The 20,570-nt window shown below is 40.0% G+C and overlaps 1 protein-coding gene across 2 annotated transcripts in view; it reads right to left on the bottom strand.

Moving 5' to 3' along the window:
• Positions 1 to 2,004: 2,004 nt before the first annotated feature.
• Positions 2,005 to 20,570, bottom strand: part of BCAR1 (BCAR1 scaffold protein, Cas family member) — a 108,225-nt gene continuing 89,659 nt past the window's right edge. For both annotated transcript variants that reach the window (XM_075188884.1, XM_075188885.1), the window contains 2 exons: positions 8,922 to 9,011; positions 2,005 to 6,928 (listed from right to left, as the gene is read on the bottom strand). In XM_075188884.1, coding sequence (XP_075044985.1) covers positions 6,419 to 6,928; positions 8,922 to 9,011 — 600 coding nt within the window. In that variant the 3' untranslated portion in view covers positions 2,005 to 6,418. The remainder of the gene's footprint in view (positions 6,929 to 8,921; positions 9,012 to 20,570) is intronic.

The following is a 20,570-nucleotide window of genomic DNA, read 5'->3' as shown; positions in this document are numbered from 1 at the left end:
ACTGTACCCATGTTCCTGTTATTATGTATGCTGTTTTCATGTTTGTCATATGTGTATGATTACCGTATTTCCCCATGTATAAGGCGCTCCCATGTATAAGACGCACCTTACTTTTGGCCCCGAAATCTGGAAAAAAAATATTACGGTAGCTGTCAAAAAAGGCAGGGAGAGTGTAATGGCCGGCTGCTCTGATAGTGATCAGAGCAGCCGGGCAGCACACTCTCCCTGCAATCGCTGCCACTGTGCCTCTGTCCCCCTCCTCCTGGATCCCCGCTGACACTCTCTGCCTGTCCTTGCCTGCTGGATCCCCGCTGACACTCTGCCTTCTGCATCCCCGCTGACACGCTGCCTGTCCCTGCCTGCTGGATCGCGCTGACACTCTGCCTTCTGCATCCCCGCTGCCTGTCTCCGCCTGCTGGATCGCGCTAACACTCTGCCTTCTGCATCCCCGCTGACTGTCCCCGCCTGCTGGATCGCGCTGACACTCTGCCTTCTGCATCCCCGCTGCCTGTCCCCGCCTGCTGGATCGCGCTGACACTCTGCCTTCTGCATCCCCGCTGCCTGTCCCCGCCTGCTGGATCGCGCTGACACTCTGCCTTCTGCATCCCCGCTGCCTGTCCCCGCCTGCTGGATCGCGCTGACACTCTGCGTTCTGCATCCCCGCTGCCTGTCCCCGCCTGCTGGATCGCGCTGACACTCTGCCTTCTGCAACCCCGCTGCCTGTCCCTGCCTGCTGGATCGCGCTGACACTCTGCCTTCTGCATCCCCGCTGCCTGTCCCCGCCTGCTGGATCGCTCTGACATGCTGCCTGTCCCCCTCCTACTGGATCACCCCCCCCCCTCCGCTGCCCCTGTAACGCTACCCCTGTGTCGCTACCCCTGTATAAGACGCACCCAGGTTTTGGACCCAAAATTTTTGGAAAAAAGGTGCGTCTTATACATGGGGAAATACGGTATATCAGGTGCTACAGAATCTATTATAACAAGGAGAATAGTCTAAGTGTAGCGTCGGTTTATGTGGAAGAATGACACCTTATAGATGATCATAAGAGTAAATAATTAATTACCGAATATACAGTGTATATATATTGCAAACACAATATATGTATCTCACTGTATCCACTGGCCCATCTCTCATCTTGTTAGACTACAAACAGAATTTAGAATTAAATGCCTCCACAATGTGATTGGTTAATTGACGGCTGATGGAGCCAATCGTTAGCAGTGTGAAATGCACTTCCATATATATGTACTCTCTCTCTCTCTCTCTCTCTCTCTCTCTCTCTCACTCTATATATATATATATATATATATATATATATATATATATATACATACAGTATAGTAAAATAAGTGTAAACAGGCTGAAATTCAGTGTAATTTAGGTTGAAAACAATGAATTGGATGGGGACATCACCTGCAACCTATTGGTTGGTCAGGGTCATGTGTCCAATAGGATGATGACTCCTGAGACTGCTCCCGCTGAATTTGTGGTTCACTTCGTATTTCTGTATTCCCACTACCTACTATCTGAAAGGGAAACTTTTGTCTAATTCTCTGACTAGATGCTCTCCTGTTGTACAAGAACCAGTAAGGGTTTTACTGATGGTCCATCTATAGGAGTCTAGAAAGATTTTAAGTCCAGGGTTAAAGGCTCACGTTTGTTGTCCCCACCATTTGATGTGTAAGAGCAGACACTGGTACCAGACTTTTCATGAAACTACAATGAAGTGAAGGTGTATTTTTGTTAATGCAACCTGCTTCTGCTTTGACCTTAGGCTTGTATCTCCACCCATGCCTACTCCATTCACTTCATTGCTGCAGATAAGGATTCTAGGTTGGCAAGAGCTGCTTCCTATGTGTCTCTGTTTCAATGGTTAAAGAAAGTAGCTGTATGCTAAAACGTTTCCTTAGACCACACTTATCCCAGAGGGCCACTTATCTCTGTCACGTTACAAAGTAATCTGGTATGGTCCTTTGCTCCTGACAAACATCAATAAATCAGTCAGCTGGATCAGTAATGTTTATTCAACCATCTGATCATATCAAATGCTAGATTGATCTACATATGAATGAATGTTGGATAAATAAATACAGACATAGGAATTTGGCAAGTCAGTCACCGCCAGCGCACATTGTGCCGATGACTTTAATCCTTTCCATAGCTGGGAGTTCATGTGTCCCTGGTTGGGAAGGATTAACAGGATAAAAACCATGAACAAAACACGTTGTTTGTATACACATCTGAAGGCATGACTAGCTTTTGTCCACTCTGTCTTCCCACCACCCACGAGGAACTTGTCTCACACTCGTCATTTCTTTTCTACTGTTCCTCAGAGAGAGGTCATCATAACATTTTACACATTTGAGTCTCTCTCACATAATGATGAATTACTGTAAGTATTTCACATGCCTCTTTGTATATTCATTTGAATTTTTAGTGACGTTTCTTACATTTGTATGTCATTGGATGGTATAATTATGTATTGGTAGGCAGCATTTGGCGCAACAGCCCTTCTTGAGCAAATGAGAACCACAGGTTACCGAAATCTGGTGTCAATAATACTTCCCTTCTCTAAAAGAAGCTACTAATAACATTCACAACTACATATGTAAAAGTTCTCATAACTGGATAGGACTTAAAATATGTGACATTGTATTTACATTTGCTGAGCAGCAGAATACAAGCTATTGTTCTCTGATTTTGAGAGGTAAGAGCTGGCTATGTGTATGGCTAGACCATAGCAAACCGGTGTACCCACTGATTCCCTCTATGCAGTGTACAATGCATAACTGTTTCAGGCTTGGTAATTCTAGACCAATCATGTCAGCGCTCCCATGACCTTCATTATCTCTGCTACCAGCCTAAAAGATGCTGATTGGTTTGTCATTCAGTAGGATGACTAGAAGAAAGTCTGGGGGTAAATGTATCAAGCTGAGAGTTTTCTGACAGGTTTGAAAAACAAATCAGATTCTAGCTATCATTTATTTAGTACATGCTACAAAATAATAGCTAGAATCGGTTGCTATAGGCAACATCTCCACTTTTCAAACCCGCCGGAAAACTCTCAGCTTGATACATTTACCCCCTGGTGTGTGTATAGGAACATAACTCTCTCCATGATCAGTATCTCAAATATATTCTGATCTCCAGTAACTATCCCATATAGTTATGAATGTTAGAAGTATTTCTTTTATGCAAAGCAACCTGTTTTTCAAAGTTTAGTGGTCATTTAAGAAAAAGAGTGTTTACTCAAGTAGGACTGGTGTAGCATAGGTACTATAATAAACGGATATAAAATATATGTACGGGTCACCCTTTCTTTTTAATACATTTTTACAGATTCGCAGAGTAAAAAATTGCTGCCAGCAAATTCTTGTAACTTAGTTACATTGTGAAATCATTGAAGCGGCAGAAATTGAGGTGAAGAGATGCACTCCATGCATACATATAAGTATACAGTTATAAAACAAAAACAATTAGAGCTGTCAATTAACAAACTTGCAGTGAGTTGTATCCTACAAATGGAGTGGAATGGATAAACCTGGGTTATATTGCACCTGCAAACTGTCCCGATTCTCAGTGGGTGGAGCTTTTCAGAAACTGGTTGCAACTGCGCAGATTGGGGGAACATTTTTGTGAAATAAGGGCATGGCTCAGCAGATTGGAGTTATTGCCATGTTTACCATATAGGAAAACTAAGCACATGCACAGTCCTGGGGGCTATGGTTCAGCTTACATTTACTTACTTTAATTTGTACTCTGTGCCGTTGGGTCCCAAAAATTTTATTTTATGGAGTACTGCATCAACATGACTAGGGCACTGCCAACACTTTTTGATGTAATATTCATCAACATATTTATATAGATGAATATTGATGGGGCAACACGGTGGCTCAGTGGTTAGCACTTCTACCTTACAGCACTGGGGTCATGAGTTCAATTCCTGACCTTGGCCTTATATGTATGGAGTTTGTATGTTCTCCCCGTGTTTGCGTGGGTTTCCTCCCACACTCCAAAAACATACTGGTAGGTTAATTGGCTGCTAACAAATTGACCCTAGTCTGTGTGACTGTGTTAGGGAATTTAGACTGTAAGCCCCAATGGAACAGGGACTGATGTGAGTGAGTTCTCTGTACAGTGCTGCGGAATGGTGCTATATAAATGGCTGATGATGATGATGATACATCGTACAAGCTATTCGATACAGAGAGGGAAAATAAAAGTATTGTTTGTTTCCAGTTTAGCTCTCCTCCCTACCTTGCTGGCAGCCCCTCCTTAATGAGCACTGTCACCTACACATAATGGAACTAGGAAGTGGCAGGACAGCTGCCTCAATGACGCAATTTGCCACAACTCCCATAATTTTGATTAAGGCATTGTGCCTTGGTTTGCGGGCCAAAAGGATGCTATTTGCACTAATATTGCCCCATGCTCTTGCTCCTCTCTCTGGTATGAGTGAAGCAGCCCCTGATCATTATTTATAAAGTCCAACTAAATTTTACAAGGTTCCTAGTGAATTGATAGCAACATTCACATAAATATTGAACCACCCCACAATGGCTGCCTCCACGGCGTGTAGGTGACATGTGTTCTTTAATGCCAGTAACATTCAGAGAGAATCACGTTTTAAAAAGAAAGGTTGACTTTTTAACCACAGCTTTGGTGAAGAAACGAAGTACTGAAAATGTAATATTGTTTAAATGCAATTGGACGATGTTTTATACACACCACATAGTTTTAAAATTCCGAATAATGGTATGAACCAAGAGGGGATTCTCTGTAAGGGAAGACCATGTCCAAACTTCAGAACAGAACAACATACATAGGGTTTTCTTAGCAGTTTCATTAACAGTACACCAATATGTTCTATCCCGATAATATATTCTTTACCGTATTTTCTTTTCTCACATAAAACATTGTCCTACAAATAGAAAGTCTATGGCGTCCATACATTAAAATACACTGAATTCTCCCAAATATAACGATACAAAAATTACATCCTAAGAGATTCAAAGTTACAACTGAGTTGATGGTTGGTGTTTCATTCAATATGAGAAATGAGGATTTCCTAAAAATGGATTAAGGCATAGTGACAGGCCCGGGTATGTATGGGTAATTTCCACTGTGGCTTTCAATGTAAAACCCAATTAAATACTGGTAAAATTTCCTACTGAATAGCAGTACTAATGTGATTTTATTTTTTTAAAAAGAAAACAATAATATTGGGGGAGAGAGGCACTTGCGTCTCTTAGTGTAAATGTGCCAAGCTACTTTGGTGTGAGTAAATTTTAAATTATGAAGGGATCGTTAAGATTATGCAGATCTTTGTAGGACCTACAGAAAACTGAATCACTTTCTAATGACTCTGCAGTACAGAAAAACTAAACCAAAAAGTTTCATTTTAAAGAGCGCTGGTAATAGTCACAAAATTGCATTGCTAGAACTGAAAATACTAGAGACAGCCTTGGGGGTATATTTACTAAACTGCGGGTTTGAAAAAGTGGAGATGTTGCCTATAGCAACCAATCAGATTCTAGCTGTCATATTGTAGAATGTACTAAATAAATGAGAACCATATAGGCAAACCTGCTCTTTAGTAAATATACCCCTTGGAGTTTACAAAGGAAAATTACAGAGGAACTCTAGACTTCCTGTTCTGCAAAAGTCCTATAGTAAGGCTACAGAGGAGTACAGATGACAATTACTTACAGCTAGCTACCAACAGTACCCATATGGGCTTATATAATAAAACGATTTTATGTGAACAAAGGTGCTGTCAAGCATATCAACCAATCAGACGTGTGCTTTCATTCTGTCATTGGCAGTATACAAATCACAGTTGACATCTGTTTGGTTGCAACAGGACCTTTGTGCACAATGCACCATTTTATCAAATATACCAATAGTGCCAAAAATATTGCCTGGGTGTGCTAAATTTTACACCCTTATTTGTAAATCTTATAATATTGCATAATCATGTGGTTTTAGGATTAGTGGTCCTTTAAGTGTTCCGAACCAGTGGGGTCTCTATTTTGTATCTGTTACACAGGCTCCCCAGAACAGTGACATGTTTTCCGTGGGTAAGCGGCTGTGCTACTGCAGTGTCAAACACAAAAAGAATAATATAATGCATTGTCAAAAAAAAGTTCTTATTTGTGACTACTTGAGGACATGGAATGAACAAGTAATTCCATCCGATTTCCAACAATGGATCAGAAATATTTACAGATATAGCTGACAGTTAATTGAATCACAGTTCAGTGAGAGTTTGTTTTCTTTTCATAAAGAAGCATTATAGTCCTTTAAATGTCTCTAAGGAGGATTTATAGCTGGCTCATTGAGCCAGTAGCTCCTCTCGACACCTCTCAGTGTCTGGCCTGATCTTTCGATCTTGGCATTGAAGCCAACTTCCCCTTCAAATGGCGGCTAGCTGGCAGAGAACCATTCTGAACTGCTGGGTGCTGTTACTGAGGTCTTTGACTCTCTCCACCATATCCTTGGCCGCTGATGGAGATGGGTACTGAAGTGCTGCTGTCTTGGTGGTAAGAACTATCTCCTTGAGCTTGTCACACATAAGGTTGCTGTAGTGGGTGATTTTGTTTCGGATGTCCTGAGCTTTGGCTTGGCGTGACAACGTGTCCCCAATAAATACCAACTTATGGGCACTGAGGATGACAAACTTGCTGTGAGCCACAAAAATTTTGGGAGGTTGGTTGCTACTGATGGAACTATAAAAGGCATCGATGGCATTGGTCAGGGTGGTGACGTTGGCCTCACACTGTTCTTGGTAGAAGAGGAGTAGCTGCCGGTCCGAGTTGCTCAGGTTGCTGCGTACTTGGCTGTAGTGTTGAGGGGGCGACCAGTTGGAAAGGTCGTTCTCGATAGGCCGTGCAACTTCCTCTTCCAGACGTTCAAACTGTTTCAGCTGAAGACGGAGATGAAAAATTCAACAGTAAAATAACCAATATTTAAGTACAGTGCAGTGGTCAGTGGCATTAATAAATGATGATAGCTAAGACTGTTCATATCTAAAACCAAATGGAAGTGATAATTATTCTATTTATAGTCCTTGAAAACAATAAGGACTTATCCATTGAGAATTGTAAATAGCACAGAAAGCATTACACATAAAGTAAGGTTATACACTTAGGGATCAAAAACAAGCACATAATCTATAAATTAAATGGGATAAATTTAGGGAAATCTAAAAAGGAAATTGATTTGGGAGTGCTCCTAGACAGTAGACTAATCAATAGTTCTCAATGTCAAGCAGCAGCTGCAAGGGCCAATATAGTATTGGCATGCATAAAAAGGGGCATAGATGTAAGGGAAGACAGTGTAATTTTGCCACTATATAAATTGCTGGTAAGACCTCATCTTGAATACAGAGTACAGTTCTGGTCCCCATTCCATAAAAAAAGCCATTTTGGAACTAGATAGGGTTCAGAGAAGGGCGACAAAATTGTTAAGATACATGGAGCCATTTAGTAAGGATCAAAGGTTAGCTAGTTTAGGTATGTTTACTTTAGAAAAAAGGCATCTAAGAGGGGATATGATTATTATGTACAAATACATTGAGGGTCAATACAGAGAACTTTTATGGGAACTCTTTACGCCAAGGACTGTACACGGGACACCCGGTCACCTCCTATGGATAGAGGAGAGGAAGTGCCACAACCAGCAAAGGAGGGATTCTTTACAGTTAGGGCAGTTAAGATATGGAATTCACCGCCAGGGAAGGTTGTGATGGCAGATTCAATTGATATGTTTAAGAAAGGGTTAGACAAAATTTTAGTGGAAACGTTTATCCAGAGTTACGACCGTTAATTACAATATAGGTCAGTAATGGATCCAGGGAGAAATAGAACTGCAATATTGGGTCAGGAAGGATTTTTCCTGATTGAAACAAATTTGCGATTCTTTATCTGGATCAATTTCAAATATAAGGAGGGATCGCAGGGGATTCAAATAGGTTGAACTTGATTGATTGGGGTCTTTTTTCAACCTCATCAACTATGTTAATATATACAGAGGATACATGGGTTGTATGTGTGTGTGTATATCTACTATATAAATGCCTAGTGGCGTGTGTGGAAAAAAAACAGGTTGTATGTGTGTGTGTATATCTACTATATAAATGCCTAGTGGCGTGTGTAGAAAAAAAACAACCAAGCTGCAGCGCCACCTGCTGGGCAGAGTTATACACTGACCTATATATTTCTTGAAGGAGAAGTGACAGTTGGGAGTGGTTGGTGGCTGCCGGGGGTGACAGTGGGGAGTTTTTAACACCTTAAGTAGCTTGATGAAGGATGTGGCGATGAAGATGAAGGATGAGGTGATGGAGAAAAATGATGAGGTGGTGACATGTGGACAAAACCACGTTAAAAAAGGGCGCTTGCGTCTGGAAGTAACGCTCTTTCCCTGAGGAGGCCTGGGCTAGGCCCAAATGCATGACAAGAACCTTTTTAACACCTTAAGTAGCTTGATTTGACTAGAATGTATGAGTATCATGCATGGGTTAACTTTTATATATATATATATATATATATATATATATATATATATATATTTATCACATAGGTGAAGGTGTAGTTACCGTACTAGGTATTGTCTTTAGAAGCAGATTTCAGAAATTCTGGCTAAAGCTTTCAGCCTGAGCTGCAGAGTGCTTAGTAGAATTGGGGTCCCTTAAACAAATTTGCAATGGGCCATTTAGCTGCCTGGATGGCCCTATTAGTCTAGCGACAACAATGTCACTTTAACCTGCAAGCTTCAAACTCTGCTCATTCTTTAACATAATAGTTCCAGAATGTAGACAATTTTCCAAAGAGGTCCTGAATTTTACCTGCAGCAGGAAATCCATGTGTGCGCTACAATATACCTGAGTAACAAGAGAGACAGAGACATCACGCAATTACCTGTTGCTGCTCTAAGTGACCTTTTCCCTGCCGTATAATGTTTCCCTTTTCCAACAACTCCTTTTGTGTTTTTTCAAATTCTTCTTTACCCTGCATTAAAAGACGTTACATATTATATAACACTCAAAGAAATCAACTCATCATGGTAAAGAAGAAAACACCTTCAGAAACATTTTTAGTGGTACATTGCTTAAGGTATGGAGACCTAGACAAGTTGCCATCTTGATCTAACAGTAAACACAGCAGAAGTGGCACTTGGAATAGGATCATTGATCCCTACGAAGAAAGGACCAACTATACCCACACGTGACCAGTATCATTTTCTTCTGTCTGCTCTTCCCTATGCTTGTGTGTGTATATATCGGCCCTGTACTCCATAGTTATGCCTATTTTAAGTGCCATTTCACCTCTATGCGCACTACATGTGTGCTGTGTTCACCACTTGGTGAATTGCAGCGTTAATGAAGTGTCTTATGGTCCAAAAACATACTAGAAGGTTAATTGGCTGCTGTTAAATTGACCTTAGTCTCTCTCGGTCTGTGTATGTATGTTAGGGAATTTAAACTGTAAGCTCCAATGGGACAGGGAGTGATGTGAGTTCTCTGTACAGCGCTGCAGAAGTTGTGGCGCTATATAAATAGCTGATGATAATGATAGTGATGATGATGTTTTTTTTTAAAAAAAATATTTAATCTACATCCTAATCCTGTGAAGATTTTTCAAAGATTCAATGCTGTAGTCAAAACGGGTACATAGAACATATGGCTGAGTGGTCAGTTCAAACAAAGTCTGAATATGCTCCTATACCCGAACATATACCCAATAATAAAGAGATAGCCTATCAGGCAACACACCCCAGAGATGACAAATATTTCAAAGGCTCATCCGGCTGGGTTATAGTGGGAAAGGTAGTATGATCAACCTATACAACGCTATACATGTCACTATGATTACTGTACCTGAAGAAGGGGAGGAGCCCCCTGTCTAACAATAAAACACCACTGATGAGCCTTTAAAATCTATACCGTTGTAGAGGAGAGCAGCCTGAGATGCTATCACTTTCATTATTAGAGTACTCGGTTTAGACATTCAAAACCAGACATACATAACAAGCAGTGTACAACATCCTAAAAATATCAAGCGTGTAACATGCATATGAAAGTATGCTTACTACACGCATGGCCAATAATTATCCCAGAAGCAGACAACACCCACAGCTGACTCTAGGTGTGCCTGGTGCTTGCAAAGAACAGATTCTTTCCCCCCAAAAAATTGACAAGGGTATGCATGCAAAATGTAATCTAAGACTGGACAAAGGTTTTAGCGATTCATCTCCACGAGGGGTATGTTTATTGATGCAAGCACTACAAAAACCACAAAGTTTCGAGGGACAGTTTGTTATAAACTTGATAATTTTTTGCAAAGATTTGTCTTAACTGAGTTTACAGGATTCTGTAGTTATTTGTATTTTCTACATGTATTACTTTGTGAAGTTTTTGGTAATGATATATGTTGTGATGTCATTATGTCAGCATTTATATACTGGCTAAATTGCAACTATTATTAACAACTCAGGAAGGATGACCGTTCATAAATGTTGTGTTTTTTTCTATGCTTTACTTGATAACCATAACCCCTCATAGGGATGAATCACTAATACCGGTATGCAGCCTAAGAACAGCTTTTCTATGCTTATTTCTCACTTGTCTGGCTTTAAATGAGTGAGCTGACAGCCCTGTGTGTGTATGTATATATATATACACATATATATATATATATATATATATATATATATACATACACACATATATATATATATATATATATATATATATATATATATATATATAGTATTTTCTCTCTCTTAAAGCCAGTCTGAAGCTTGTAGTAAGTTATGAAACTGTGCTTATATCTGAGAATTGTCGTCACTGACTGCACAATTTGTAGTCCTACTGGATTAAAGTTATTTTTAGTCTTTGCAGCTGCTACCCTGGGGCTATCTGCTGGCTCTATTTAAGAGCATAACCTTTCTGCTAAGGGGGAGATTCAATCAGCTGCGAGGTTCCATAGTCTCATGCACTATCTAATGCCCGAAAACAACGGCAATTAATGTAATGAGGTGCAAGCTAAAATGAGCGAAAATCACTACCTAAACATCAGGCGGAAACAATGCCTATTAAAAATGTAGACAAAAAATTTGGACATAATCCATTTTTTATAACATAGCGTTAAAAGTGTGTTCTCAAAGCTTCAATTCAACATAGTGTATTATGTCATTAATGAGTGCTCCCATAGAATGCCATCATATTTTACTGAGTGTTAACACTTGACAACTCAGGAGGCAATTACATTATCTTTCTCGACTATCAGCATAGAGCTCGTTTAATAAGATTTAAGAATGAGCTCTGAATGCGTAAAATAAACTCCCGTGTGGGCAAACTCGAAGGAAGGCATTTAACAATGTGTCAGTACTTATCTGCTTTGTTATTAATTACAGATATATTTACGAGCAGTAACCAATATCTAGAATTAACAACAGTAACAGCTGCTATGTCAGACTGAGCATCACATTGTGACATACAGTCATACTAAGAGCGTGTACACACAGAGTCTGAGATCAGGTGTTCAAGGCATGTTCTTAAAGTCTGCTAAATGCAAATGATCACTGGTAGTCCGAAAAGTAATGTAAGTGATTGGACCACCAAAACTTTCTGACAACCTTTCCCTGTGATTCAATTCAGTGTAGCTTGCAGCGTTCATGAACACTAATTCCCAATAAAATGGAGTCTATAGGAGCACTCCTATATTATGTTGGTGGGCAGGGGCATCTGTCCCCTGGGCCGGTCCAATAGTGGGCTACCTTGGCACGGGCCACTGGGCCATCTGCATTTTATTCTCAATAGGCTGCTGAGTCAGGTCTTACCGGCCACCCACCCCCGGGCTAAAATCTACCAGCCCTCCCCTGTTGGTTATGGGTGTAATACAATACCGGCCAATATGACAAGGATAGAATGCAGAACCCCCTCTAATATACACTGGAAAACACCATTTGGTGACCAGTATACAACACAGAGTTCCATGTTGAGACCAGTATAAAATGCAGTCCTATTTGCTGACCAGCAAACAATGTAGCGTGCTATTCAGTAACCAGTATACAATGCAATCGGTCAGTTGCCCGATCAGTTTACTGACAAGAAAATATTGATAAACGCTTGAAAACGAACATGTGATATAGGTGCATTTTTGTAATGTGTTTAAAGTGTTATCCACAAAGCTGTTCATGCGTCGAAATTGTGCATTCTAAAATTTTAAGTGCAGCATGAAACTTACAGAAAACCATGGTGTAAAATACACCACTGACTTTTCGTACTACTATAATTTGTTACCATTGCCCTTATTAACTGCATTAAAGGGGATAGGTGTGAATGAACCAATTGAGGCTGGGGGCAGCTAGGGTTTGAAGTTCTGTGTAAACTGTAGGATCAGCTTGACGAGGGTAATTACAGTAGGGTTGTGGCAAATTGACGCTAACATGCAGCTCAGGGTTTGCTGCCTATCTCCTGGGTGAGTCCAGAGATTGGCAAGGAGCAATAGATGCACAGAAAGCTGAACTCTAAGGCACAGGGAATCTGATTTTTTATTCTCTCCCAGCTGAACGTTTGTGTACTTTTAACTATTAAAAAAAATAAAACATTTTTTCACTGTAATTAAATACATTAGACATTATTCTAGAAACTCATTACTCTTTGCACTCTTAAAGGTGACCCTTTAATTGAAGCCAGTGCTCAAAAAAAGGCTTTTTTTAATTAAAAAGAAAAACACAATTTTTTCTTACTTTGTTCTACGAGAATCTAATATATGCCATAAATTAAATGTGTAATTTAATCTCAAAGCACTTAAGTAATCTAGTATTTCTAATTAATTATCCAACAGCTATGTAAGTTATTTGTTTTTTCCCCGGCTAGGAATAATTGCTCATTTAAACTAAAGCGTGGAAAAGAACAGGCTTGCAATATAGTAGCCTACCACTAGATGGACGAATAAAATATGTACACAGGCCTCTGTATGTTAAAGCAGTCCTGCCATCTAAAAGCAACTGTATATTGAACAGATATCTGAACACCCAACACATAACGTGTGTTAAAGCTCCCTAGTTTCTTCTCTAGTCTTTTTACATGTCAGCATAACAGTCATCTTCTGGTCAGCTATATATATATATATATATATATATATATATATATACATATATTCATGAGGATTTGAGAGTACAATCACTCCCTGCTCTGGCTGAAGCTTGCTCAATGTGTTCCTGGGAAACATAATGTGACATCATCAAGCTGCCAGCTTGCAGTACATTGGCTTTAAATGATCACATGAGCTTAGTGTCACAGAACTTCTGCTCTAACTAGTAGCTAAGTAATTTCATTTATGACACCTAGGACAGTTTTATAAATGATTTTTAGAATTGTAATTTTAAACAATGTACACTTCAAAGACACCTTTGCATTCACAATATAAGTAAGTTGTAGTTGACATAATTTGGGAATAAAGTAACAAATGAAATACTTTTTAGTATTGGACACAGATCATACAATAGTTATGTCTATTAACAACTAAAAAGTTAAACTAAAAAAACTCAATGCTGATGACACCCAAATCTATATCTCTTGATGTCTCTCCTTCTGTATCTTGTGTAACCAACTGTCTTTCTGTTGTCTCCTCTCCCGATGCTACCTAAAGCTCAACATGTCCAAAACAGAGCTTATTATCTTCCCTCCTGGCACAGTCACTACCTGCCCTCAAATCTCCCTCGCTGTCAATAACACCACAATTTCCTCAGTCTCCCAAGTCCGCTACCTTGATGTCACACTTGACTCCATCCTCTGATTTATTCCTCACATCAGGACTTTCTTCCAGTCCTGTCGACTTCACCTTAAAAACATTGCCAGAATACATCCTCTTCTTACTCAACATGCTACCAAAACTCATATATCCACACTTCAATCCAACCTAAATGCTGCTGCAAGACTGATCTTCCTCTCTCACTGCTCCACATCTGCTGCACCACTTTGCAAATCCCTACACTGGCCCTCTGTGTCCTCCAGAATCCCGTCCTCTTAGATCTACCTCTGACCTGCGCCTTGTCTTGTCTCTGGTAACCACCTCTCATTCGCGCCTACAGGACTTCTCCAGTGCTGCTCCCCACTTATGGAATTCCCTACCATGTCCAATCAGACTTTCCCACAGACTTCAAATCTTTAGACACTCTTTAAAAACCCATCTCTTTTTTAGAGGTGACCTTATCCTCGATAACACTATTCACACTAATGCACCCTCACACCTGTCCCAATCTCCATTCTGAGCCACATTTGCTCTTCTTGTTTCTTCCACATATAATGTAAGTTCTCTAATGAGCAGGGTCCTTCATACCCTTTAATTTCATGTCTGCATTTATTTTGTCTGGCTTGTATGTTCTTGTTTTATATATGTATTATTTTTCCTACTGTACGGCGCTGCGGAGCACTGTGGCGCCTTAAAAATCTATGATAATAATAATAATAATAATAATAAAAAGTTATGTAACTGCAGCATGGTATTTTATGCATGAGAATGTGTTACCCTAACAAAAAAAACAACTATTTTTATTGAAAGTGTACACTATGGTGAGAGGGAATGGAAGATTTACTTAGCAGTCTACAAATGAAGATGGTCAATGTTATTTTGGGAAATTAAATTAATTCTTATATTTGATGATGATTTTTCTCTGCATTTTTCAGGTTTGATTTCTAAAAAACAAATTTTGCCTTTGGATTTGGTGGATTGAAAACTCTGAGGTAAAGACAACTGTCAGAGGGTAAGAGCCAACCATGGTGATTCTGCCGTGTAACCTGAGCCATATGGGATCCCTACATTGCTTCAGGACATAGGAACCATGTGGCTGCCAGGTGCACAGAACAGAACCAGAAGAACCAGAAGCAGATGACCAATGTATAGGTAATGTTAAACTATGCAGAGGAAGATAAAATGGTGAACAATACGTTGGCGTTATAACGCTAACTCACACTGTGCCATGACCAGGTCACATCTGGTTTTGGGGAGGTATGAAAAGAAGAGACTGTGACTTGATGATCTTGATGACATGAAGAGGGTGGGGGACAAGCGTATGATGATGAAGCTAATTTTGTCAGCACATCCCTGCTCCAATCAGTGGTCACTGAAGTTGGCGGTGCTTGAAGACGCGATTAAGTCATGACTGCTTTATCCCGCCCACTTGATGAAACAAATGGCAGCACGGTGGCTAAGTGGTTAGCACTTCTGCCTCCCAGCGCTGGGGTCATGAGTTCAATTCCTGACCATGGCCTTATCTGTGTGGAGTTTGTATGTTGTCCTCGTGTTTGAGTGGGTTTCCTCCGGGTGCTCCGGTTTCCTCCCACACTCCAAAAACATAATAGTAGGTTAATTCGCTGCTATCAAAATTGACCCTAGTCTCTCTCTCTCTCTCTGTCTGTGTGTGTGTTAGGGAATGTAGACTGTAAGCTCCAATGGGGCAGGGACTGATGTGAATGAGTTCTCTGTACAGCACTGCGGAATCAGTGGTGCTATATAAATAAATGATGATGATGATGAAATGGTGTCATCTCGTCACATCCCCGCCCACCGTTCTGGCAGATAAGCCTTCCAGGGGAGGAATGGCTGCTGTCTCTGTAGTCTGGGAGGTCTCACCCCAATTCTGGCGTCTCATGTAAATGTAGGCAACTATGTACGCAATTATTGTTATTATTGAGGCCACACTGCACACAGATATATGGAGCCCCATGTGACTAATCCCAGGGAGACAGTCTAGTATGGTTTTCCAATCCAGAGAGTGTCTGACAGTGAATGCCAAATGGACTTGTAAGGAGTGTAGGACCTACTGGAGGAGGGAGCATCGGATCCAGGATGACCATGAAAAGCTTTGTATTACAGTGCTGAAAAATATACACAATGGGATTATACCTAAGTAAATATGGCCATCATGCTCTCTCTGAGTCCTCTGCAGCAGGCTGCCATGTTAGGTGGGAGGGGCTTCTCTAACTAAGCAGGGAGACAGTAGCTCACTGTATTGCAGACATGCTCTGCAGAAACACCTGGAGATGGGCTGGTAGATGCATACATAGGGGAAGGGTCTCTCAAATCACAACAGCTCAAACTACTGCATTCTCAGGTTCTTTACCTAGATGAGAATATTACTGAACAATCAATTTTACCTTCAAGGTTCATATCTTAATATCAGTGATGTTGGGTTGTGGATGTCATTTTGGGGCTGTTGTTTAATTACTGGGATCAACGTGGGGCCCTTTTGAAGGTTAGAGAGATGCACATTGAAGAGTATCAGTTTGTTCATCATTGGTGTAGATAATAGAACATATTTTTTACATTTTGTTCAGTGTGTTGCCTTGGCATTATTAACTGTGTCTATATTTGTATTAATTGCCCTAGCACTGTATTTTACTTATTAGGATAGTAATACCTGCTGATAGTCTAGATTAGCGGACCCCCAAAAGGGTTATGTTGATCAGGATGTGGGACATGTTTCACCATGTATGTCGATTGGGGTGGTTTTGAGTGGGTTTAGAATGGGGTTTACTTTGATCTGATTTTGCATGAGTGAGGTATTGATAAGTATGCAGAAATAATACCACATTATATATACAGTTCTGTTATAACTCTTTCTTTATGAGTTTACATAGGAGGACACCCTTCAATTTTTTAACATTTTAAATTTGGTTATAATAGATGTTAAAGTTGCGTAACATTTTATTTCCTGCTGAAACTGAATTGTTTTGGGAGGAGGAACCTGCTTTCCGCCTCAGATTGTCTTATTATGTTCATACACCTGGTAATTATTATTTTTAATATTTATTTGTATATATATATTTTTATTTTAATATATTGGAAATAAACCTAATATCGAGCACTTTGACAGTATATGGTGCTCATAGAATACACCGCACATCTATAAACTCTCTATGTGAGTTGTGAAAGAATCTATTCAACTTTTTACCTCAGGCAATGGCACAATTAGGTCTACGCTGCTGTTCAGTCATGTTCTCTCTGTACAACAACGAGAGACTTTTGGCTTCACTAGAGTTTTAGAACATTCCCTTGGGGCAATGTCATTTTTGCACAATTGAAATTGTTTTTTACTGCACACACTATATTTTGTTATTTTCTATTTTGTTGGTAATCTGCACCAAGGGAATAGTGTAACATTCTAAGGGGGGGGGATTCAATTCAGTGCGATGTGTCTCTGGAACACTCCACAGAAACACATTGTGCCGATGCTGAGGCTGAAATCTCCACTCAAAAATGAGCTGACATTCCTTACCGTAATACCTGTCAATGTGTGCAGCCGGACATTACTGTGACGTCCGGCGGCACATCATGGCCAACTGACCTTATCTATGTGGAGTTTGTATGTTCTCCCTGTGCTTGCGTGGGTTTCCTCCCACACTCCAAAAACATACTAGTAGGTTAATTGGCTGCTATCAAAAATTTACCCTAGTCTCTCTCTCTCTCTCTCTCTCAATCAGTGTGTTAGGGAATTTAGACTGTAAGCTCCAATGGTGCAGGGACTGATGTGAATGAGTTCTCTGTACAGCGCTGCGGAATTAGTGGCGCTATATAAATAAATGGTGATGATAATGATGAGCTGAATCTCCCAATATGAAGTAAGTTAAGGGACACTGGAAACCCATTGCCCTGAGGCTGCTACTGACGACCATGGATACACACTATAAACTTCCTGGAGATGGGGTGGCGCTGGTTTAAAAATTTCCCAAAATTTTGGCTTTACTATACAAACCTGAGCGGAATATTCCTAGGGCTTTCATATTGAGTGGTTAGAATGTTTCATAATGTTTTTCACTAAAAGTAGTTCCATATTACTTGTATGTTTTCAATGCCCTAAATGTACACAATTAAACATACAATTATAGCTGCCATAGACTATCACAATATGGAGGGCACTTTAAAGGTGACTTTCCTTCAAGGTGGACTTCGATATGAGTGAATCTAAGGGATCAGGTATTAACAACTTTATTTGACTATGACTCAATTATGGTATTAAAATAAAATTAGCACAAGAGGCAGTCATGGTAGTTAAGACATAAGAGGTTAGAATTTACTTATACTATCCTGCTATAACCTGAATCCTCATTCTTGCTTCAGATCTCGGGTGCCGTATTATAAAAGCAGTTATTAGTTCACCAGAGGTTGGTGTTTTCCCACCCTCTAAATTCCCCACAAACGTGTGGAGTGCATATCTGCTTATGTGATGCTATTATATCTCTTCTACCATTGATGCTATTCACTTTACACTACAGACGTTTGTAGAGACATATCAGATATCAAAGGCTGGAAACGGCACAAACCAGCTCACTGTGACTGAATCCTTTGTAAGATCCAGTTGTTCCAGGGGACAGCGGCCTGGTTCATGGAGCCCCTACCCAAACTTTACAGTAGATGTCATCGAATGAAAAGGAAAGGAGGGAATCCGCCTCATTGACTTGACTGTGAGAAATACATTTAGTCAGCTCAGAAACATGCTTTATCAGAGAAATGTAAGAAGCGGGGTGGTGAATGTACGTACGCCTTTGATGTAAGTGCCTACTCTATAGGTCATTTATGTATTTACACTTTTAGTTTCCTTGTTTTGTTTACTAGAACACAAGTTACTTTATATATATAAAAGATTTACTAATAACATTGGCATACATGTAAACTTCCAGGAACATATATGTGATATAAGGGACTGATTATAGTTTGAGAGTTTTATTGTGCACAATAGACTTCCTGTTATCATGATCATCACTGCTAAAGGAATCTACAATGACTGATAATAGAAGAAAGTTACTGTAAAAATAAATTACGGGGTAGCATAAAATCTTCCATCAGTGTACTGGGGCTTTTACAGATTCATTTGAGAGGGTTTTAAATGTAAGCAGGGACCTCTCAACTTATCTTTCATTGTATGTCCCTCTTTTTGTATAGTGCTAAACGGAATATGTTTTCAGTACATAATGAAATCTTACAGCGATAATCTCATTATGTTTTCCTTTAAATAGCAAATTAAGTTCTAATGCATCTGATAGTCATTTGTCTTAGCTATCCTCCTACAAATCATTATTTCCTTTTCAAAAGCTCACTGTTTGGCAAACAAATATGGCTGCCATACACAGACAGTGTCAGTCTGCTACATAGACACAGGCTCACAGCTCTCAGCATGTCATGTGATACCAGAAGGGGAAGGAGGAGAATATCACATTGCAGACAGAGCTCAGAGGGGATTTCCAAAGCCTTGCTGCTCACTGCATTATCCGCCATGTGACTGTGGTTGCCATGGTAGTTCAATATAATAAACCATTAACAGCAGTGTGAAGAAAATAAATCAAGGGAAAATAGTAAATACCAACATTTTTCTTATAGCCACCCACAGTAATTAATGTTAAAAAACACACAGATTTTTTTATGGGATTGCTAATAACAATGTCTATTCATATGAAATATACTATTACTAAAGTTTTAATGGATCTTTAATTTGTGTTTGACAACGTCACCAAAATTATTCTTGTGGTCCAGCCATTAACTGCCATCAGCACAATCTGATCCACATAGAAATAAGCAAAATTATTTTCCTGCATATGTGAACACAATGCTTGTACCACCCCACCTCTCACTGCTGAGAACCACTCAGGAGAATTGTGCTGAAAGCTGTTACATGTGAAAGGTAAAACATAACTGAAGCTGTGTAGTCAGCAGATTTTCAGCGGTGGACGGTATCTGTCCCCTTTAAGGGTGTTCAAGAACAGCTGTGTGCACCTTGCTTAATATGGAGATATTATTCCGTGTTTTATAGTGATAGACCCTTAACGGCAAAATGTAAATATCATTAAATAAAAAGCCTACCTGCCAACTAAACAGTATACTCTGATTTTAGCCGACGCAGCATTTAAAAAAAAAAAAAAGCCTGCAGTTGTCACCAGATGGCATGAAAGCTTCAGCTCGTTTATTGATGTGCATGAGCTTGCAGAATGATTGAAATAATTAAAGACTGGATTAATTAAACTTCACTGCCTGAAATTATGGAAAGTCTTCCATCAGTTAAAGAGACGGATGCCTCTATCAGTTCACCTTCTTGTGACCTCCCAATGTTTAACCCCAAAGTGCAGATTTCAGAGGCAGTGCCGCTTGCACTCCATCCATTTCAATGCCTGATGCACCTCAGCTAATTGGATTCTTGACTACAGAGTATGTTGGCTATTTTCAGCCTCCTTGTATTATCCCACTTCTCACCCCAATGGCACCAGCCTATGTGGTCACTGAACAACTGTCACTGTTCGCTCAGTCATTGCTGAACTGTGAAACCAATTTTGTTAAACTAACATCTGCAATGGCTTCTACAAACACATATCCTCTACAGGTACAGCGGAATGAAATGTCAGGCGTGTATGTAAGGTAAAACTAGTTTACTGGGCTGGTAGAGCCATCCTTGTCTAGGCACATCACCGGGCTTCTTGTGGTGTACTACGGGAAGGCCTACTGACGAACACATGAAGCCATGTGGAGGCAATTACGGCATATATGAAAAGCTGGGTGCTTGCACCGAGT

The sequence above is a fragment of the Mixophyes fleayi genome, chromosome 10, assembly GCF_038048845.1.
Source record: "Mixophyes fleayi isolate aMixFle1 chromosome 10, aMixFle1.hap1, whole genome shotgun sequence".
NCBI lineage: Eukaryota > Metazoa > Chordata > Amphibia > Anura > Limnodynastidae > Mixophyes > Mixophyes fleayi.
Note: the sequence above shows the minus strand (reverse complement) of the source record. Positions and strands in the feature narration are given on the sequence as shown.